The 19,937-nt window shown below is 45.6% G+C and overlaps 1 protein-coding gene across 1 annotated transcript in view; it reads left to right on the forward strand.

Annotated features, from left to right (window-relative positions):
- The window catches only part of LOC140724476 (ecto-ADP-ribosyltransferase 5-like), a 29,835-nt gene extending 15,896 nt beyond the window's left edge, over positions 1 to 13,939 (forward strand). Inside the window, exons 2-3 of the mRNA XM_073038922.1 lie at positions 10,051 to 10,189; positions 12,871 to 13,939. Coding sequence (XP_072895023.1) covers positions 10,129 to 10,189; positions 12,871 to 13,682 — 873 coding nt within the window. The 5' untranslated portion in view covers positions 10,051 to 10,128 and the 3' untranslated portion in view covers positions 13,683 to 13,939. The remainder of the gene's footprint in view (positions 1 to 10,050; positions 10,190 to 12,870) is intronic.
- Positions 13,940 to 19,937: the final 5,998 nt, after the last annotated feature.

Below are 19,937 nucleotides of genomic sequence, written 5' to 3' on the forward strand. Positions count from 1 at the left end.
ACCAGATCTTCCACACACAATGCCCCGCTGTCTCCCCTGACCAACCCCTGTCTTTCCAACATCGAACCCGATCTACTCCCTCGGAATGCTTTCCAGCGACTCACCTGCCATGATGTTGGGCTGACGGGTCCTCACCAACCTGGGTCCACCGGGCAGACATTCCGAAATAAAGGCTCGACGTTCCTCTCCCCCCCGTCTTCCTGCATCTCATCTCCTGCTCTCCGATCCTGCACACAGCCGAGTCTTACCGTAAATACTTTATTCTTCAATCACATTTGACCTACCAAAATGATCCACTTCACACTTATCTGGGTTGAACTCCATCTGCCACTTCTCAGCGCAGTTTTGCATCCGATCAATGTCCCACTGTTACCTCTAACTGCCCTCCACACTATTCACAACATCTCCAACCTTTGTGTCATGAGCAAACTTCTAAACCCATACCTTCTTCATCCAGGTCATTTATAAAAATCACAAAGAGTAAGGGTCCCAGGACAGATCCCTGGGGCACACCACTGGTCACCGAACTCCATGCAAAATATGACCTGTCTACCAATACTCATTGCCTTCTGTGGGCAAGCCAGTTCTGGATCCACAAAGCGATGCCCCCTTGGATCCCATACCTCCTTACTTTCTCAATAAGCCTTGCATGGGGTACCTTATCAAATGCCTTGCTGAAATCCATATATGCTACATCTACGGCTCCACCTCCATCAATGTGTTTAGTCACATCCTCAAAAATTTCACTCAGGCTCGTAAGGCACGACCTGCCTTTGACAAAGCCATGCTGACTATTCCTAATCATATTGTGCCTCTCCAAATGTTTCTAAATCCTGGATCTCGATGTTCTCCATCAACTTACCAACCATTGAAGTGAGTCTGACTGGCCTGTAATTTCCTGGACTATTCCCTACTCCCTTGCTTGAATGAGGGAACAACATCCGCAGCCCTCCAATCCTCCGGAAACTCTCCCGTCCTCACTGATGATGCAAAGATCATCACCAGAGGCTCAGCAATCTCCTCCTTCGCTTCCCACAGTAGCTTCGTGACTTATCCAACCTGATGCTTTCCAAAAGCTCCAGCACATCCTGTACCTTAATATATGCATGGTCAAGCTTTCAGTCTGCTGCAAGACATCCCTACAATGGCCAAGATCATTTTCCATAGTGAACACTGAAGCAAAGTATTCATTAAGTACATCTCCATCTCCACTGGTTCCATCACTTTACACCGTCCACTTGATTCGGCCTTATCTCTCATGTCTTATCCTGTTGCTCTTCACATACTTGTAGAACGCCTTGGGCTTTTCCTTAATCCTGTTCACCAAGCCCTTCTCCCAATTTCATTCTTAAGCTCCTTCTTGCTAGCCTTATAGATTTCTAGATCTCTATCATTACCTGGTTTTTTGACGTTTCGTAAGCTCTGTTTTTCTGCTCGACTAGAGTTACAACAGCCTTTATGATGGTAGCGTACCACTGTTCCTGTACGCTACCATCATTTAACTGTCTCATTGGAACGTATCTCCTGCAAAACCCCACGAAAATACCCCCTGAACATTTGCTACATTTCTTCCGCACGATTCGCTGAGAACATCTGTTCCCAATTTATGCTTCCTGCCTGATAACCTCACATTTCCTCTTACTCGAATTAAACTTTTCCATAACTGGTCTGTTCCTATCACTCTTCAATGATATGGTAAAGGAAATAGAATTGTGATCACTATCTCCAAAATGCTCTCCCACTGTGAGACCTGACACATGACCAGGTTCATTTTCCAATACCGAATCAAGTACAGCCTCTCTTCTTGTAGGCTTATCTACATATTGTGCCAAGAAACCTTCCTGAACACACCTAACAAACTCCACTCCATCTAAACCCTCACTCTCGGGAAATGCAAATAAATATTTGGAAGATTAAAATCTCCCACCACAACAACCCTGTTATTATTACTCCTTTCCAGAATCGGTCTCCCTATCCGCTCCTCAATGTCCCTGTTACCTTCGCGGCGTCTATAAAAAACACACATTGGAGTTATTGACCCCTTCTTATTCCTAACTACCACCCACAGAGACTCCATAGACGACCCCTCCGTGACTTCCACCATTTTTGTATCCGTGACGCTATCTCCGATCAGCAGCGCCACGTCCCCACCTCTTTTGTCTCCCTCCCTGTCCTTCCTGAAACATCGAAAGCCTCGCTCTTAAAGTAGCCATTCCTGCCCCTGTACCATCCAAGGCTCTGTAATGGCCACAACATCATAGCTCATCCACTTTGTTCATAATACTCCTCGCATTAAAATAGACACATCTCAAACCATCAGTCTGAGTGCGTCCTTCTCTATCACTTACTGTATTGCGAGGTATGCTTCTCCCTCTTAAAATGCAATATGAATTCAGTCATGTTATAATCACTGCTTTCAAAGGGCTCCTTGACGTTAAGCTCACTAATAAGATCTGGGTTATTACACAAGAACAAATCTAAAAACCTTTCCCTCCGAAAGGGCAGTTACAAACTGCTTTTAAACAACCATCTCGTAGGAATTCAACAGATTTCCTCTCTTGCGATCAGACGCCAATTTGATTTTCCCAATCCTCTTGCATATTGAAGTCCCCTGTTACAGTATTTGCATTGTCCTTATTAGCTATGCAGAAGGCAACAAACTATGCAAATTCAAATTTAAATTCAGAATAATAAATGACGTGAACGTGAAATAAAAAGTTTATGGATCCTTGAAGTGAGATTATTGTCTGTGAGAACATGTCAGTGGTTGGGCGATTGAGTGCAGTTAACCGCTTTGTTCAAGTTTGCGGGGTCGTAACTATTCTTCAACTTGCTGATACGAGTCCTGAGGATCGTATACATTCTACTTGATGGTAACAGCGAGAAAAGAGCATGGCCTCGGTGGTGAGGATCTCTGATGATGGGGGCTTCTTTCCTACGATAGTGTTTCCTTTCGATTTGCTCAATCATTTGTAGGGTTATACTGCGCCGAATCCTCTGCCTTCTGTAGGATTTTCCGTTCGGAGTCATTGGTGTTTCAAAGCCAGGCCGCGATAGAGCCAATCAACATAAGTTCCACGACACGTCCATAGAATTTTGTCAAGGTTTTAGATGTTATTCTGAATCTATGCCTGCTAAGTCCAGGTCAAGCCCTCAGAAAGCGGAACAACTAGGGTTGATAACTCTCACCTCCTCTGATCCTCCGATGAGGACGGGCTCGTGAAAATCTGGGTACCCTTTCCAGTAGTCTGCAATCGGTTCCTTTGTCTTACTGGTACCGAGTGATAGGTTGTTGTTATGACTCCAGATTTCAATCTCCCTCCTGTATGTCCGATTCTTTACCATTTTTATTCGGCTCTCAACCGTGGTGTCATCAGCAAACTTGAATATGGAATCGAAGCAGGAGACGGAGAGGGAAGAGGTAAAAGAAGCTCGGAGAGAAGCCGATTTTTTTTTAATTGATCGGGGCAAAAAGGCAAGACTGCGCAGGCGCCTGAAAGTCGGCCTCTGAGATTAGCGGGGGAATTTGAAAAGCGAGCAGAAGCTGAGGACGAGCTTCACTCCAGGTGAGGTAAGGCCGGGTGAGCTCCTTTAATTAATACAATTAGCTTAGGAGTAGGTTATTTAGGCAACAGTTCGGGCAGTTGAGTGCACATTGCGGTAAGACAGGGTGAGCACAATTGTCCCTGATGACTACACCTGCAAAAGGTGCATCCAGCTGCAGCTCCTGACAAACCGAGTTAGGGAACTGGAGCTGGAATTGGATGAACTTCGGATCTTTCGGCAGAAATAGACAGGAGTTGTAGGGAGATAGTCACCCCTAAGAGTCAGGAGAGGAAAGGGCATTAGACAGGAAGAGCAGAGAACCCCTGTGGCCGTTCCCATCAACAATAAGTATACCGTTTTGGATACTGCTGGTGGGGACGACCTACCATAGACAAGTTGCAGTGGTTGCGTCTCCGGCACCGAGACTGGACCCTCAGCTCAGAAGGGAAGGAGGGAAAAGAGGAGAGCAGTAGTGACAGGGGATTCGATAGTTAGGGGAACAGATAAGAGGTTCTGTGGAAGAGATCGATAATCCCGGATGGTCTGTTGCCTCCCTGGTGCCAGAGTCCGCGATATCTCGCATCGAGTTTTCATTATTCTCAAGAGGGAGGGTGAGCAGCCGGATGCCGTGGTCCATGTAGGGGCCAATGACGTGGGTAGGAAGAGTGAGGAAGTCCTGAAAGGTGAGTTTCGGGAGCTAGGTGCCAACTTCAAAGACAGGACCACCAGGATAGCAATCTCGGGATTGCTGCCAGTGCCACGTGCAGGTGGGTTTAGAAATAGTAAGATAATACAGATCAACACGTGGCTGGTGCAGGAGGGAGGACTTCAGATTTATAGATAATTGGCCAATTTTCCAGGGAAGGTGGGACTTGTTCCCGAATTGCATCGGTTTACATCTGAACTGGAGGTTCGCATCTGAACCTCCAGATGGTTCTGGATGGTTTACATCTGAACTGGAGGGGGACAAATATTTTTGCAGGTAGGTTTCCTAGACAGGCTCCAGTGGATTTAAACTAGATACGAGGGGGGAGGGGAAACAGGGTGTAGGAACAGACGTATGAAAGAAGGAAGGAAAAGACAGTGAAGTTGTTTGCACCGTTAGAGATAAACAGAGAGGAAGAGATGGAGAATTTCTTAAATGCATTTATTTCAAAGCTCGGAGCATTGTAAGAAAGGTGGATGAGTTTAGAGCATGGATAGATACCTGAAAATATGATGTTGTAGCTATTAGTGAAACGTCGTTACAGGAGAGGAGTGATTGGCAACAAAATATTCCTTGTTTTCGTTGCTTCAGGTGTAATAGAATCGGAGGGACAAGAAGGGGAGGTGTTGTGTTGCTTGTCAGAGAAAATATTACAGCGGTGCTCTGGCAGTATAGATTAGAGGTTGCATCTAGGGAGGCTACTTGGGTGGAATTGAGCAATGGGAAAGGTGTAGTAACACTTTTAGGGTTGTATTATAGATCACCTAATAGGGAGTGAGAATTGGAGGAGCAAAGTTTCAAGGAAATAACAGATATTTGTAGTAAGCACAGGGTTGTGATTGTGGGAGATTTTAATTTTCCACACATAGACTGGGAAGCCCATACTGTAAAAGGGATGGATGGTTTGGAGTATGTAAAATATGTGCAGGATAGTTTTTTGCAGCAATACATAGAGGTACCAACTAGAGAAGGGGCAGTGTTGGATCTTCTGTTAGGGAACGAAATAGATCAGGTGACGGAAGTATGTGTTGGGGAGCACTTCGGGTCCAGTGATCACAATGCCATTGGTTTCAATATAATTATGGAGAAGGGTAGGACTGGACCCAGGGTTCAGATTTTTGATTGGAGAAAGGCTAACTTTGAGGAGATGCGAAAGGATTTAGAAGGAGTGGATTGGGACAATTTGTTTTATGGGAAGGAACTAATAGAGAACTGGAAGAACAGTGAGCATGGATTTGTACGTGGAAGGGCATGATTGACAAACCTTATTGAATTTTTTGAAGAGGTTACGAGGAATGTTGACGAGGGTAAAGCAGTGGATGTTGTCTATACGGACTTCAGTAAGGTCTTTGATAAGGTTCCGCACGGAAGGTTAGTTAGGAAGGTTCAATCGTTAGGTATTCATATTGAAGTAGTGAAATGAGTTCAACAGTGGCTGGACGGGAGATGCCAGAGAGTAGTGGTGGATAACTGTTTGTCATGTTGAAGTATTAATATTAATATAGTAGTCTCTCGAAATCCGAGGAAACCGAATGCGTTCCGCAGTTAACATCTGTGACTTCTGCACATGACTTCTGAGGCCGATGTCCGAAGCACAGATACGGCTGCAGATGGGGCAAGGAACACCGCCTGTTGGGGCAGGAGCGGACGCCTTCCTGCGTCTCTCTTGACTCGCCTTGAAGCCCTTCCTTCCCCCAGTTGGCTTGGAAGTTGTTTGCTGCCTTGGAGCATAAATTGCGCCACTTGGACCGATCAGCAGCAGTGTGTTCGAGATCGCGGGTCTGGAGTTTGGCCCACTTAAGGTTTGACTTGAGGTTGTCCTTGTACCTCTTCCTTGGGCGACCTTCGGCACGGTTGCCTTGCTCCAGTTCTCCGTAGAGCAACTAGCGCGGCATTCTGGACTCATCCATGCGGATCACATGGCCGGTCCATCTGAGCTGAGCCTTCAAAACCTTGGCTTGACTGTTAGTTTGGAGTGTAATATTGAAGTAGTAAAATGGATTCAACAGTGGCTGGATGGGAGATGCCAGGGAGTAGTGGCGGATAACTGTTTGTCAGGTTGGTGGAGAAGAATGCTTTTGGTATGGTGGCCTTTATAAATCAGAGCAAAGAGTACAGGAATTGGGATGTAATGTTAAAATTGTTCAAAGCATTAGTGAGGCCAAATTTGGAGTATTCTGTTCAGTTCTGGTCACCGAATTATGTCAACAAAATAATTATTATAGAAACATGTCAATAAACTAGAGAGAGTACAGAAGAAATTTACCATAATGTTACCTGGGTTTCAACACCTAAGTTACATAGAAAGGTTGAACAAATTAGGTCTTCATTCTTTGGAGCGTAGAGGTTTGAGAGGGGACTTGATAGAGGTGTTTAAAATTATGAGGGGGATAGATAGAGTTGACGTGGATTGGCTTTTTCCATTGATAATAGGGGAGATTCAAACAAGAGAACATATTGATAGTTAGGGGGCATAAGTTTAAGGGTAACATGAGGGGGAATTTCTTTATTCAGAAAGTGGTCGCTGTGTGGAACCAGCTTCCAGTAGAAGTGGTAGAGGCAGGTTCGGTATTGTTATTTAAAGTAAAATTGGACAGTTATATAGACAGGAAAAGAATGGAGGATTATGGGCTGAGTGCAGGTTGGTGGGACAATGTGAGAGTAAGCGTTCGGCACGGACTAGAAGGGCCGAGATGGCCTGTTTCCGTTCTGTAATTGTTATATGGTTATATGGAAGAACTATTAGAACTTTTTTATATTAAAAAAACAACTTTCCAAACAGGAAAAAAAGACTGTGCAGTCCATCCTGAGGGAAAAACCATGATAAGAGAGTCTCGCTGATCAAATCCAAGGTTCTGAAAAAAATAGCTGGAAGTGAATCAGTACAAATATCTGATTGCCTTTTATTGGTTTTCCTCTATCATGTCCTGCTGAAGTCTAGAGAAAATAAGAAGTCGGACATTGGGTATGTCCTTTAAATTTGAAGAAATCTGGCGACTTTTTATGGACTCACTTCCAAATATTCATCATTTGATCCTCTTGATATCACTGCACAATAGTGATTTTACCTCCGGAATACCTCCGTCTGCCTCGAACGGATTTTGGGCTGCTGATCTTGAAATCTCCCTGTCACCCACCACATCCTTGAAATCTTCGCTATTTTTTATTTAAGTTCATATGTCAAGTCAACTAAAGTGTTTCTCCACAACAGTTAGCCGAAATGTTTTCTATCTCTTGAGGGTACGCCTGGGCATGCTTAGGCAGAACGGATGCTACACAGAAGAACAGGACACGGAGTCTGTAGAAAGCAAACAAAAATGCCCTGGTGCACGAGCCAGGAATGGATGGTTTCCTCAAACGAGCGCGTGACTCGTGCGTCAATTGCGTGACTCGGCAACTCTGTAGATAAAAGTGAACCAATGAGATGGATCTTATTCAGAATCATGGAGTACCAGCTGAAGCTTCCAGAAGCATAATTTAGATAACCACTAGGGGGCACGTTGATTTTGCATGTATCAGGTGCAATCAGCTATTATTGGCATATATGAAACAACCAACCTGTATATTTTATAATTACTGTCATAAACACCACGTGTGCTTATGTTGAGAATAGTCAGAATAACAAATCTACAGCAATACTCTTTGTCTCCTATGTTCAAGCCCAATATGAAACCAGGTCGTAAGGTCAATGTAAATTGCATCATTAAAAAAAAATTATGGGATGTTTTAGAATACTTACTGCCCTCATCAAACTTGGTCCTTACCTCCTCATAAGATCAAATTCGTGAGACATCATGTGACCCGTGCAAAATGATGTTGACTGACCCGAGTAGGACTTTGTTTTGGTTTCCTGGCACGAGTAAATTGTAAACAGAAAACATCTCTCACATATTTACCCGGGTCCATAATATGCTGTTTTCCCTTCTTGCCCTCACGATGCAAAGGAGCAAAGGGCCGATGCAGTGTCGCATTTTGGTGTGATAATGGTACGGAGGTAGTAGCTATGGAGTGCCATCCCGTGAATAAATATGGAAACAAATTAACATAGAAAACCTGAAGAACAATGCAGCCCTTTGGCCCACAGAGCTGTGCCGAATATGGCCTTATCTTAGAAATTGCCTTGGGCTACCCATAGCCCTCTATTTTTCCAAGCCCTATGTACCTATCCAGGAGTCTCTTAAAAGACCCTATCGTATCTGCTACCACCACCACCGCCGGCAGCCCATTCCACGCACTCACCACTCTCTGCGGAAAAAAAACTTACCCCTGACATCTCCTCTGCACCTGCTTCCAATCACCTTAAAACTGTGCCCTGTCGTGCTGGCCCATTCCAGCCCTCGGAAAAAGCCTCTGACTATCCACCTGATTAATGACTTTCATCATCTTATGCACCTCTATCAGGTCACATTTCACCCTCCGCCGCTCCAACGAGAAAAGGCCGAGTTCACTCAACCTATTCTCATAGTATAACCTGATCTGCTGTTGCATTGACGGCTTGTCCTGATGGAGCGACTGGTAAGGGTGACTGAGTGGCAACCGGCGGGGTGGTACTGATGCAGTGATGAACCGTGGAGAAATGTTGGCGGGCACACAGTCCTTTCCCACTCACTGTGTGACACACAGCGGTAGAGTACAGATCGTGTCCGAGACTGCGGGGTGGCGCTGACGTAATGGCCTGCGGTGTAGTGGACAGAACAAAACGCGTCCCATCTAGGACAGGACACTGAATGAGGATATCGGGAAAACAAGTCCAGTGTGGATTCATTTTGGTAGATGTAATTTGCCAGGTTCGGCATTGGAAGTTCAAGAAAAACTGCAGAAGCATTCAACATTAGGAATACAGACACAAAATTCCCTAAAGGTGGAGTCACAGGCAGATAGCGTCGTAAAGAGAGCTTTTGGTAGATTGGCCTCTATAAATCAGTGTATTGAGTGTAAGAGCTGGAATGTTATGGCGAGGTTGTATAAGGAATTGATGAGGCCGAATTTGGAGTATTGTGTGCCGTTTTGGTCACCGAATTACAGGAAGGATATTAATAAGGTTGGAAAAGTGCAGAGAAGGTTTACAAGGATGTTGCCAGGACTTGAGAAACTGAGTTACAGGGAAAGGTTGAATAGGTTAGGACTTTATTCCCTGGAGCGCAGAAGAATGAGGGGAGATTTGATAGAGGTATATAAAATTATGATGGGTATACATAGAGTGAATGCAAGCAGACTTTTTCCACTGAGGCTCGGAGAGAGAAAAGAAAAACAGAGGATATGGGTTAAGGGTGAAGGGGGAAAGGTTTACAGGGAACATTACGGGGGGCTTCTTCACACAGAGAGTGGTGGGAGTGTGGAATGAGCTGCCAGTTGAAGCGGTAAATGCTGGATCACTTTTAACATTTAAGAAAAACTTGGACAGGTACTTGGATGAGAGGGGTATGGAGGGATATGGGCAGTGTGCTGGTCAGTGGGACTAGGCAGAAAAATGGTTCGCCACAGCCAAGAAGGGCCCAAAGGCCTGTTTCTGTGCTGTAATGTTCTATAGTTTTATGGTTCTATTAGTGTATAAGGCAGGTAGCAGAGAGTTGAGAGTTGAGTGGCATCGACTATTTCGCTCTTCCAAAGAGGTCTCCGTTCGGGATGTCCATTCATCTGTGAGTCCTTTATTGTACAAAATAACTTTAGCTTGATATTCTTGTTAGGAAGTGAAACAAAATACATCATGTTGCGGGTATCGTCCACAAACTCGCGATAAAATTGGAAGTGAAGGGAGTACAGTGACGGCTAAGGTGACGTTTTCTTCCCTTCTACAGAAAGTTTCTGAGAGAAGCGAACTGAAGTCTCCATACAAACTCATCAGTCGTTGGGACGATTTCGTTATTCCAGCGGGAATGGAAACTAAACTCCTGTGTTCCTGGGTTCTGATCCTTGGGATTACACTCGGTCCATCCTGTAAGTACCTGCGTTCTGCATTCGACCCATTAAGACAGAAACTGAGAAGATTGTTCAACTCTTTTCATGGAGTTTGACAAAACAGGTGTTGGGCCTCATCTGTGTAATCGCCTTTAGATCTGGTCATCCGGTGCACGCAGAGAGTGACTTGAACGCGCTGCCGTTGGTAGCGGACGAGTCAAAAACGATAGAAGCGTTGCAGGGTCTCCTTGATAAGCAGATGGATGTTCAGGGAATCGAGGTTTTGAATGGCGCGCAGGCAAAAGGATTCGTTTTATTTAGGCGTTCAATTACTCACTTAATTATATCGGCGCAACGTGGTGGGCAGAGGGGGTGGGTGCTGTTGTGGGCAGTTGCTGTTCTGCTAGGATTTAATGTCATCTTCATCAGTTGTGTACATGGGCTACGGCCTCTCGATGTCGGGGTTTAGTGCAGATAAGCGCCAGGTCTTACATATGGGGGAAACAAACGATACCAGGACTTTCAGTGTGAATGGCAGGAGCAGATAGACCTGGATTACAACGAGACAAGGGACGGGTATAGAGACTAATGAAGACGGCATTAGCCGCGCTGGCGATGAGACAAGAGGCTGAGCATCGAAGTTTGGCTGTTACGTAGCAATTTTAGAAGACACTTGTGATTTCCCAATTGCAATCTTGTATTCAACCCCGGCTCCTCTACTACAGGACAAAAAATAGTCAACGTACTGGGGAGATTTAGGAAGAAAACTGGTCTGCAGATGTCGCGATAAAGGCACTTGTTACCAACGCTCGATGGACTGAGTTATTGAAGAATTTTGAGCAGTTTCCGACTTACTTCACACGAGCGCAGGAGAATGTGCTGATCGCATAAATGGGTATAAAGTCCGAGAAGCACCACAGGGTGAATCCGCACATTTCAACCAGGGATAGGGAATCGGGAAACAAGCGGCACAGGTTTACGTTGAGAGTTACTCGGGGAACCTGAGGGGGACTTTTCTTGCCTTCCACAGAGAAGTGGTCCGTTTATGCACACGGGCAAATCTTTTCTACATCTACTCTCGTCATTTTGCAAACAGTTCACCCACAACACTCCCCTGCGCTGCAGGGAATTCAAAGCAAAGCGCGACGAACCTCTCATCGGAGCGGATCAGATCTATCCCCAATAAAATCACAGCGGGACTCCTCTGCACTCACTGCAGTACAGTCTCACGACGTAGCGGCGAAAGCGGGCACACCACTCCAGCTTTGCGGTGCAATGACACAATAAATTCCCTGTTTTTTTACATTACTTTACCCGTCTGCAAACGTCACCCTTCCACACAACCTTATCTCAATTTTCTGCCACCTTCAAGACTTGAACACCAACCCACACCGGATTCCGAACAATCCCTGGCGCCCCAGCACACATTCTAGTTAATCTCATCCCTCTTCATTTCGCCCTACCCATAAGACATCGGAACAGAATTAGGCCATTCAGTCTATCGAACCTGCTCCGCCAGTCCATCATGGCTGATTTAGTGTCCCTCTCAAAACCATTTTCCCTCCATACATTTAACCTGCACAGATGTCTGTGACAATGAGTTTCACGCCACTCTCTTGCTAAAGGAAGAGATGTAGAGCCATATTAAGTACGTTACTAATATCGACATAGACTATCAAATGAACTGCGGTGTGAGCTACCTTTCCCCACCGAAGCAATGTGACCATGTACAAACCCTACACGCAACCAACCATCGCAACTATTTATCCACCCAACCACACTCATCTCACAGGAGCGGGGGAGGGAGGGGGCGCTGCTGTCCCGCGCAACGCACCGCCGGAAGAGGAAACGCGGAGATGCGATGCTCTGGGACACTGGTTGGACAATCCAGCCAGTGGCCGGAGTCCAGAGGTTTGACATCCGCTGTCAGTCTTTGGAAGATAATGTGTTGAGGGACCTTGACTGCTACCGATGGGAACCTCGCCTCCTCATGCCTCCCACTATACAGCGAAAGAACTCCAGAAATATAACCCTCAAGCCACCCGCAACAATACATCGACCCTGCTCCTTTAAGCGGCCCTGTTCACATTTCCTGTCAAATCCAACATGATTCTGTCAGTGCTCCGCACACGAGGCCAGATACATAGCGCCCAATTAACTGTTCTACACCGCTCTTTTATTGGGGGGTGTCCGACCGTGGAATACTAGGCCCCGGCAGCTATTCCAAGGTGCATATTACGTAGTAGCAGTGGCTGAGGTTGGAGTCCAACCCGGTTTCTAACTCTCTGAAGCATGTCTTTTCTTACTTCCACAATGCTATGGATGCACCTGGAGATTTACCAACGTGCTTGTGTGTCAAGACGTTTAGTATCTTTTGTGTTGTACTATCTCCCATTCCTCCCAACGCCCCCCCTCAAGAAAATGGTGTCGTTCAAAAGACTTTACCTCCATCTCCATTATATATATATATACATTTATATATAATATACATATTATACATATATATATATATATCTCTGTGTGTGTGTGTGTGTGTGTGTGTGTGTGTGTGTGTGTGTGTGTGTGTGTGTGTGTGTGTGTGTGTGTGTGTGGAAAACAGCAGAGGAAAATAATTTACAAAGGACTTCACCCATTTCCCGGGGCTCCGTGTATTACTAAATGTCCCACCCTTCTTATTACATCCGGACTAAACAGCGATTCTGGCTTCTCCCCACTCCTAGGTGTCGAGTCCCGCGATGTGGGCAGCAGCACGGCCGCCATTCCACTGGGAATGCAGGGAAACAGCGCCTCCTACAATTTCACCCAGAGCAATGCATCCGACCAGTTGGCCATTGACTACCTCGAGGTGGAGCGAAAAAGGAATCCAAAACTTAACGAAGTGTGGGAATGTGCACTCAAAGGCATGGGAGATATACGCCCGCCTGACGGGCTCCGGAGAGAACACCTGTTGGCCGTGTACGCCTATACTGACAGCAAATGCAATAACTTCTACAGTGTCTTCAACGCTGCCGTGCGGATGGATGGAGCTGACGATTCAGTCTACGCAGCTAAATTCCCATTCAAGAGTGTCCATTATCTTCTTTCCGTTGCTCTCGCGAGACTGAGGGAGATGGCGGGCAGGGCACCGGACACGACTTATAGGGGAATGTCAAGACCGGTAATAGTTCCGAAAGAACTGAAAATGAGATTCGGCCACTTCGCATCTTCGTCGCTCGACAAAAATATCGCCAAGAAGTACAGCAATCAGACCCTCTTCGAAATTAAATCTCAGTTCGGAGCCGCAATCTACATGTACTCAAGTCAACCCAAGGAACAGGAGGTGCTCATCCCGCCCTTTGAAGAGTTTGAAGTCACCCATTCCTCCAACAGCAACGGAAAAGTCAGTGTTTCCCTCAAGGGGGTGGAGAGTAAAGGGATCCGGGTGAAGGTTGAGCGGGGGGCGGGCGGCGAGATGCGAGTGGTTCGTAGCTCGGGGGCCACCTTTTCCGCCGGTTTGTGCCTGCTGGCGCTGCTGGTTCATATTTGTGCCTAAATGTTGGTCGCCTACTTACTGCTGCTTACCTACGCTGAACTGCAGGGGGTTTCAATGCATCAGGGGTGGTATAAGTGCTTGCTTGCATGTAAGAGAACTGTCGAGCGCTCTATGAAAGGACTTGGGAATCAAGAAAGGAAGCGGGGAGGGACATTAACAACTGAATTAAAGGAACATTTTAAAATAAATCGCCGAATAGCCTCATTGTGCTTTGTACAAGATTTTACACCGTTGCGGAATTGTCAAGTTGTACAGATTCTGCTCCTGGAAACAATGCATCAATGACGGTCTTCAACGCTAATCCATTCAGGCACATTGAGACCGTCGCATTGTGCACCCTGCCTATTTCTGCATCGGTCAAAATGCCTCTTAAATGTAACAAAATAATAAAATAATAGAAGTTAATATTGTAAGGGTCTAGTGACAATCGCACTGTCAAAATATAGTCGATTTTAATTAACTACTTTCAAAATTGACGCCAAATTTGCCCACTCTGTTGATAAATCGCCAATGTATATAAGATATGATCTAATGTCCGATGCATCTGGTGAAATAACTATTTGAGGATCGTTAGCTACACGCCCTCAGAGCGCCTGTCGATCAATCTGTGTCTGATTCCATCGGTTCTAGACCACACCCCACCACCCCAGAGGTTTTACCAGTCTATGTTGCACGCCATCTCACAACGGATCACTCCGTCGGTGCTACCTCTCGCTGTGTCTCGCCATCGTTACCACACCTCTGCCTGTAACTCCATGGTTTATGCCCCTCAGCCCCTTCCTCCATCTGTATTAACTGACGGCGAGTCACTTCATCCGAAATAGCCCACAACGTCACTCGACCTGTGGTACCCGCCTGTGTGTTACTTAATCGGTGCTTCGCCACATTTAGTTTATCTGCTTTGCCCAATGTGAATCAAACTATTAGCCCTTTTAGCGGATTAGCTCTCATTATTCCTGTCCATCAGTTATTCCCCTCAGTGTATGACTCCACGTCGAGTAACTCACAGGGCATCAGTCCAGCAGTACTGAACCAGAATGAGTCTTGTACTCACTTGTACTTCCACAGTGTCACTCCATCAGTAATATCCTACGGTGTGACGCTCCGTCAATAATTCCCTAATTCTCTTCGCTAATGCTAATTCTAATGCTCCCAGCCAGTGTTACACCCCTGTGTATGTCACCCCACCTATTATATTATATCACCCAGTCGATCACGCCGTCAGTGCTACGCCGCGGTGCCGCAATTCATTACTCATGCCAGTGTCCGTCTCTCTTCAGTCCTATCGCACTATCAAAGTATCACACCTGCACGACTACACGAAAATGCGCCCCTCCTTCAGACACGCCACTGTCTACCCACAGAGGATCTCTCAATAGGTACAACAGCACGGTGTCTACTTTCATCAGCACTCACCGACAGTCTTTGATTCCGGCGTCACTCCACTTTAGTGTGTCCGCCAGCACTTCTCTGCCCGTGTAAACTTCCATCAGCCGTGCACACGGGTGTCGCTCCGTCAGCAGACACCTTAGTCTATCATTGCTTCACTTCCGTCCGGCACTGCGTCACGGCAACCGTACTACTCTTCTGTGTGTCATTCTCTGAGAACATTCACTAAATTTGCTGTCTACTTATACTGACCGTCGGTTAGTACACCAGTCACAACTTCCAATCTGTTAATTAATGGTAACTCACTGCCTACCAGTCCTTACGTACTCAACGTCCTCAATCAGAGCTGACCCACAGTGTGTCTGGCATTCAGTACTACTTTGCTATATTCCAATCCCTCATTTCTACAGCTCACTGTACCTCAATCAGAGCTGACCCACAGTGTGTCTGGCATTCAGTACTACTTTGCTATATTCCAATCCCTCATTTCTACAGCTCATTGTAGGGCACCATCACCATCTCTTCGCTGGGTATCACTCCAATTTTGCCACGCCTTCGGCGCAACTACACTATATTCCGCTTCCTCGGTTTTGCAGCTCAGTGTATCGCACCTGCTGGCTACATATGGTTCCAGTTGTGTGCCTTCATTAATACTACTCATCAGTGTTTCACGCTTTAGGGAGGATCAGTCCATCAGTTCCGTTCTGTAGCACACCGTGAAAACTAAACTAAACCTTGGCATGCCACTTCATTGGTTCGATCCTGCACGGTGTCGCTAAACCCGAGAGTTCAGCTAATCACTCGAGAGTAGTGTCTCACTATATACAGTAATACCCTCAATGTCCCCTCCACGCACAAGACTACAGTGCGGCGCCAGTGGCTTTTGTTGAAGAAGGAAGCCAGTAAAATAAAACTAGACGGAAAAAAATGTAACAAAGACGAAGGTCCGCTCTACGTAGGAACCGGAATTCGATTGTAAACAACGCGGGGCAGAGGAAACCTGATTGGATAAGGTCTAGCCACCAGGGGAATTACGGAGAAGTAAATACCACCTGGCTGGACATGCTCAGGCATCATCGCTGACGAAGATGGCAAAGTTTGCTGGCGAAACGGCGACGAAAATCGATACCTGTACCCGGCTGGAAGCTGGAGAAGAGTTCAATCCTCTTTAACGCCGGGAAAGCACCAGATCCTTTTTTTCGATTCCTTACCCTCAGTATAATGATCTGGATGATGGGGTGGTACATTGGATTAATAAGTATGCAGATAATACTAAGGTAGGTTGCGTTGTGGATAATGAACTAGGTTTTCAAAACTTGCACAGAGATTTAGGCCAGTTAGAAGAGTGGGCTGAACGATGGCAGATGGAATTTAATGCTGATGAATATGAGGTGCTGAATTTTGGTAGGAATAATCCAAATAGGACATAAATCGTAAATGGTAGGGCATTGAAGAATGCAGTAGAACAGAGTGATATAGGAATAACGGTGCATAGTTCCTTGAAGGTGGAATCTCATGTGGATAGGGTGGTGAAGAAAGCTTTTGGTATGCTGACCTTTATAAATCAGAGCATTGAGTACAGGAGTTGGGATGTAATGTTAAAATTGTACAAGGCATTGGTAATGCCTAATTTGGGGTATTGTGTACAGTTCTGGTCACCGAATTATAGGAAAGATATCAACAAAATAGAGAGAGTACAGAGAAGATTTACTAGAATGTTACCTGTGTTTCAGCACCTTAGTTACAGGGAAAAGCTGAACAAGTTAGGTCTTAATTCTTTGGAACGTAGAAGGTTGAGGGGGGACTTGATAGAGGTGTTTAAAATTATGAGGGGGCTCGATAGAGTTGACGTGGATAGGCTTTTTCCATTCAGAGTAGGGGAGATTCAAACAAGAGGGCACGAGTTGAGAGGTAGGGGGCAAAAGTTTAGGGGTAACACGAGAGGGAACTTCTTTACTCAGAGAGTGCTAGCTGTGCGGAATGAGCTTCCAGTAGAATTGGTAGAGGCAGGTTCGATATTGTCATTTAAAGTAAAATTGGATAGGTATATGGACAGGAAAGGAGTGGAGGGTTATGGGCAGAGTGCGGGCCACTGGGACTAGGTGCGTGTAAGCGTCGGCACGGACTAGAAGGGTCGAGATGGCCTGTTTCCGTGCTGTAATTGTTATATGGTTATATGGTGTGTCAGGCTACCAGTACTAATTCTCCATATATCACAGCGTCAGCCTGACGCCTTACTGTCACATCCCATCGTCGATCCAGCTCACTAAATGTACTCTATTCGTTTACCCAGAGTGCATGGCTTAACCAATCACTTTTCACATGATGTTCCATCATTAGTGTCTCATTGTATTACTCCCATAATGTTATTCCAAGTGTAAAATTCCGTCAGCAAATCCCCCCAGTGTGTACCCCTGTCTATGCCACCCCTGGTGTTGTCACACTAATCTGTATTTCCTCTCCGATACCCTTCACTGTGTCACTCCGTCAGTAGTACCACTCAGCGTGCCACAGGATCACGACTTCCGCTCAAACTCTCACTCCAATTACGTCACACCATTTTGTGAAACTCCGGTTTCCTTGCGGCTGCGTAAGTCTAGGGAGTTTACACACTCTGGTCCCGCCAAATTCATGAGATTAGGACGGCTCTACCACCCCAAACCCGGGTTTGTGTGAATGCTCAGATTTGTTACCCTGCTAAAACACGGTGCTGAGAAATCACAGACTGCGTCCTGCATACGATCAAAGGAATTATAGTTACACTCGTTAACTTAACTAAAGGTTTAGTAAAGAAAGGGGAAAAATACAAAAAAAAACGGCCTATCATGATTAAACAGTCAAAAGCGCGCAGCTCTTCCAAAAGCCACATATATTCAGCGGACCTCAGTAGACGTCGCCACCCTGCCGCATTGAATCTCGGTCACCCGCCAGGTCAAATCCTACGGCCTGTACTCTCCAGCAGTTTTTCTCTTCATCTTCCGTCAACTCCACTCACACCAATGTCAGGCACACAAAAAAAAAACTTTCTCCCGACTGGCTCGCATTCCAAAGAACCCGCTATCTCTAGCCATAACCCAAACATTGCTTCCACGGAAAGACCGCCACGTTAGCAATGCAACCTTAGCCAGGGCGTTTAATGTACGAACCCACGTCACCACGCCTATGCAGCGCTGCCGTCACTGCGTCACGCGATCTGTTCATTGCCACGTGGTGCCTCTATATTAGTACGCCACCTCGCAGCATCACGCGATCTGTTCAAACCCGCTGTGAATCACTTTTTTGAATCCGAATCTATCTCCATGAGTAGTAATTCTGGCGTAATAGGGCCCCACAATCAAACCCCTATATCACGCGTTCAGTACAACTTCGTGTTGTGTCAGTACATCACCACCCCTCTGTGTCACTTCTCTTCTTTATATCACCGCATTAATCGTTCACCCCAGTTTGTGGCTCCACTCTCACTGAATTTCCAGGTGGAATTCAGTCAGGAAGAAGCCAGGGTATAACCCCCTACCAGTTATTACCCGATGAGTATAGTTCTATCAGTACTACCGGAAGTGTGTAGCTCCATTCTACCATCGCTCACCGTGTTTCCCCTTTGCCACTGCTCGGCAATGCGCCCTCGCTAGATTAAAACGACGCAGAGTGGTTCACCGTCATTACTACCCCTCAATGTGTCGCGCCCTCTGTACTACAATCTCTCCATCATCACTTCCCCGTATAACAGCACGCAGTCTGGGCTATCTCTCACGATGACAGAGACAGAAACAAATAAACTCAAGGCTGTAATTGCTGCCGTTGGTGCAGCAAGTAAGTACCGGATTGAAAGGGGTCAGTACTTACGTAATCAATTAATTCGTTCTTTACATTTGTAATTACTTCTTTCAGCATTCTGTGGAGTCCCGAGTTCTGTGTTATAGCAATAGCCAGCAGTCTGTGAGCAGTTGATGCTGTAATCCTATTTTTATCTGCGCCTCGGGGGTGGGGGGGGGGTGATTGGTATCCCCATTATTTTCTTGCATATCCTTGTTGTTGTCTTGAAGTTGGCTTCCTTCTGGCTCTTATGCATCTTCGGAATTTATGTGGATTAGCATAGTCGTAGAGATTTTAGTTTTGCAATAAAAAATATACGTCGATATGTTACTTGTTGTGAATTTCCCTGCCTGAATGGATAAGCTGTTGATGAAGTGTGTCCATCGTGTGCTATCATGTCAGACTCAAGCTCTGTTCTCGGTCATAGACACGTATTGTGAACGTGTTTAATTTTAATAATCACAATAAAAATTGGTCCTCCTGAAGATCAGAGTGGTCGGCTATGTATGGAACCAAAAGATGTGGGAGGGATATTAAATGGGTTGTTTTTTTTTGCATCTGTATTTACAAAGGAGACTGGAATGGAGTCTATGGAAACAGGGCAATCAAATAGGGAGGTCATGGAACTTATACAGATTAAAGAAGAGGAGGTGCTTGATGTCTTGAGGTAAATCAGAGTAGATAAATCCCCAGTACCTGACAGGGTATTACAATACAAAAATATACGTCGATATGCTATTTGTTGTGAATGGATAAGCTGTTGCTGAAGTGTTCTATCATGTCAATAGCAAGCACTGTTCTCGGTGTTCTCAGCATTCGACAATCATGGTGAACGTGCTTGATTTTAATAATCATGCTCTCTTCCCTGAAGTGCCTTTCAGGTCTCAAGTGTAATTGTTTTTCATTGTATTTTATTAATAATTATATTAATTATTAATTGAATCTGTTTACATTGACACTGTTCAACAGTCTTTTTTTTTGTAGATTTTCAAAGGTTCTGTTGCACTTCTATTTTGTGCTTTTAAACCCAGAATACTACATGGCCACTTTGAT

The sequence above is a fragment of the Hemitrygon akajei genome, unplaced genomic scaffold (assembly GCF_048418815.1).
Source record: "Hemitrygon akajei unplaced genomic scaffold, sHemAka1.3 Scf000238, whole genome shotgun sequence".
Lineage (NCBI taxonomy): Eukaryota > Metazoa > Chordata > Chondrichthyes > Myliobatiformes > Dasyatidae > Hemitrygon > Hemitrygon akajei.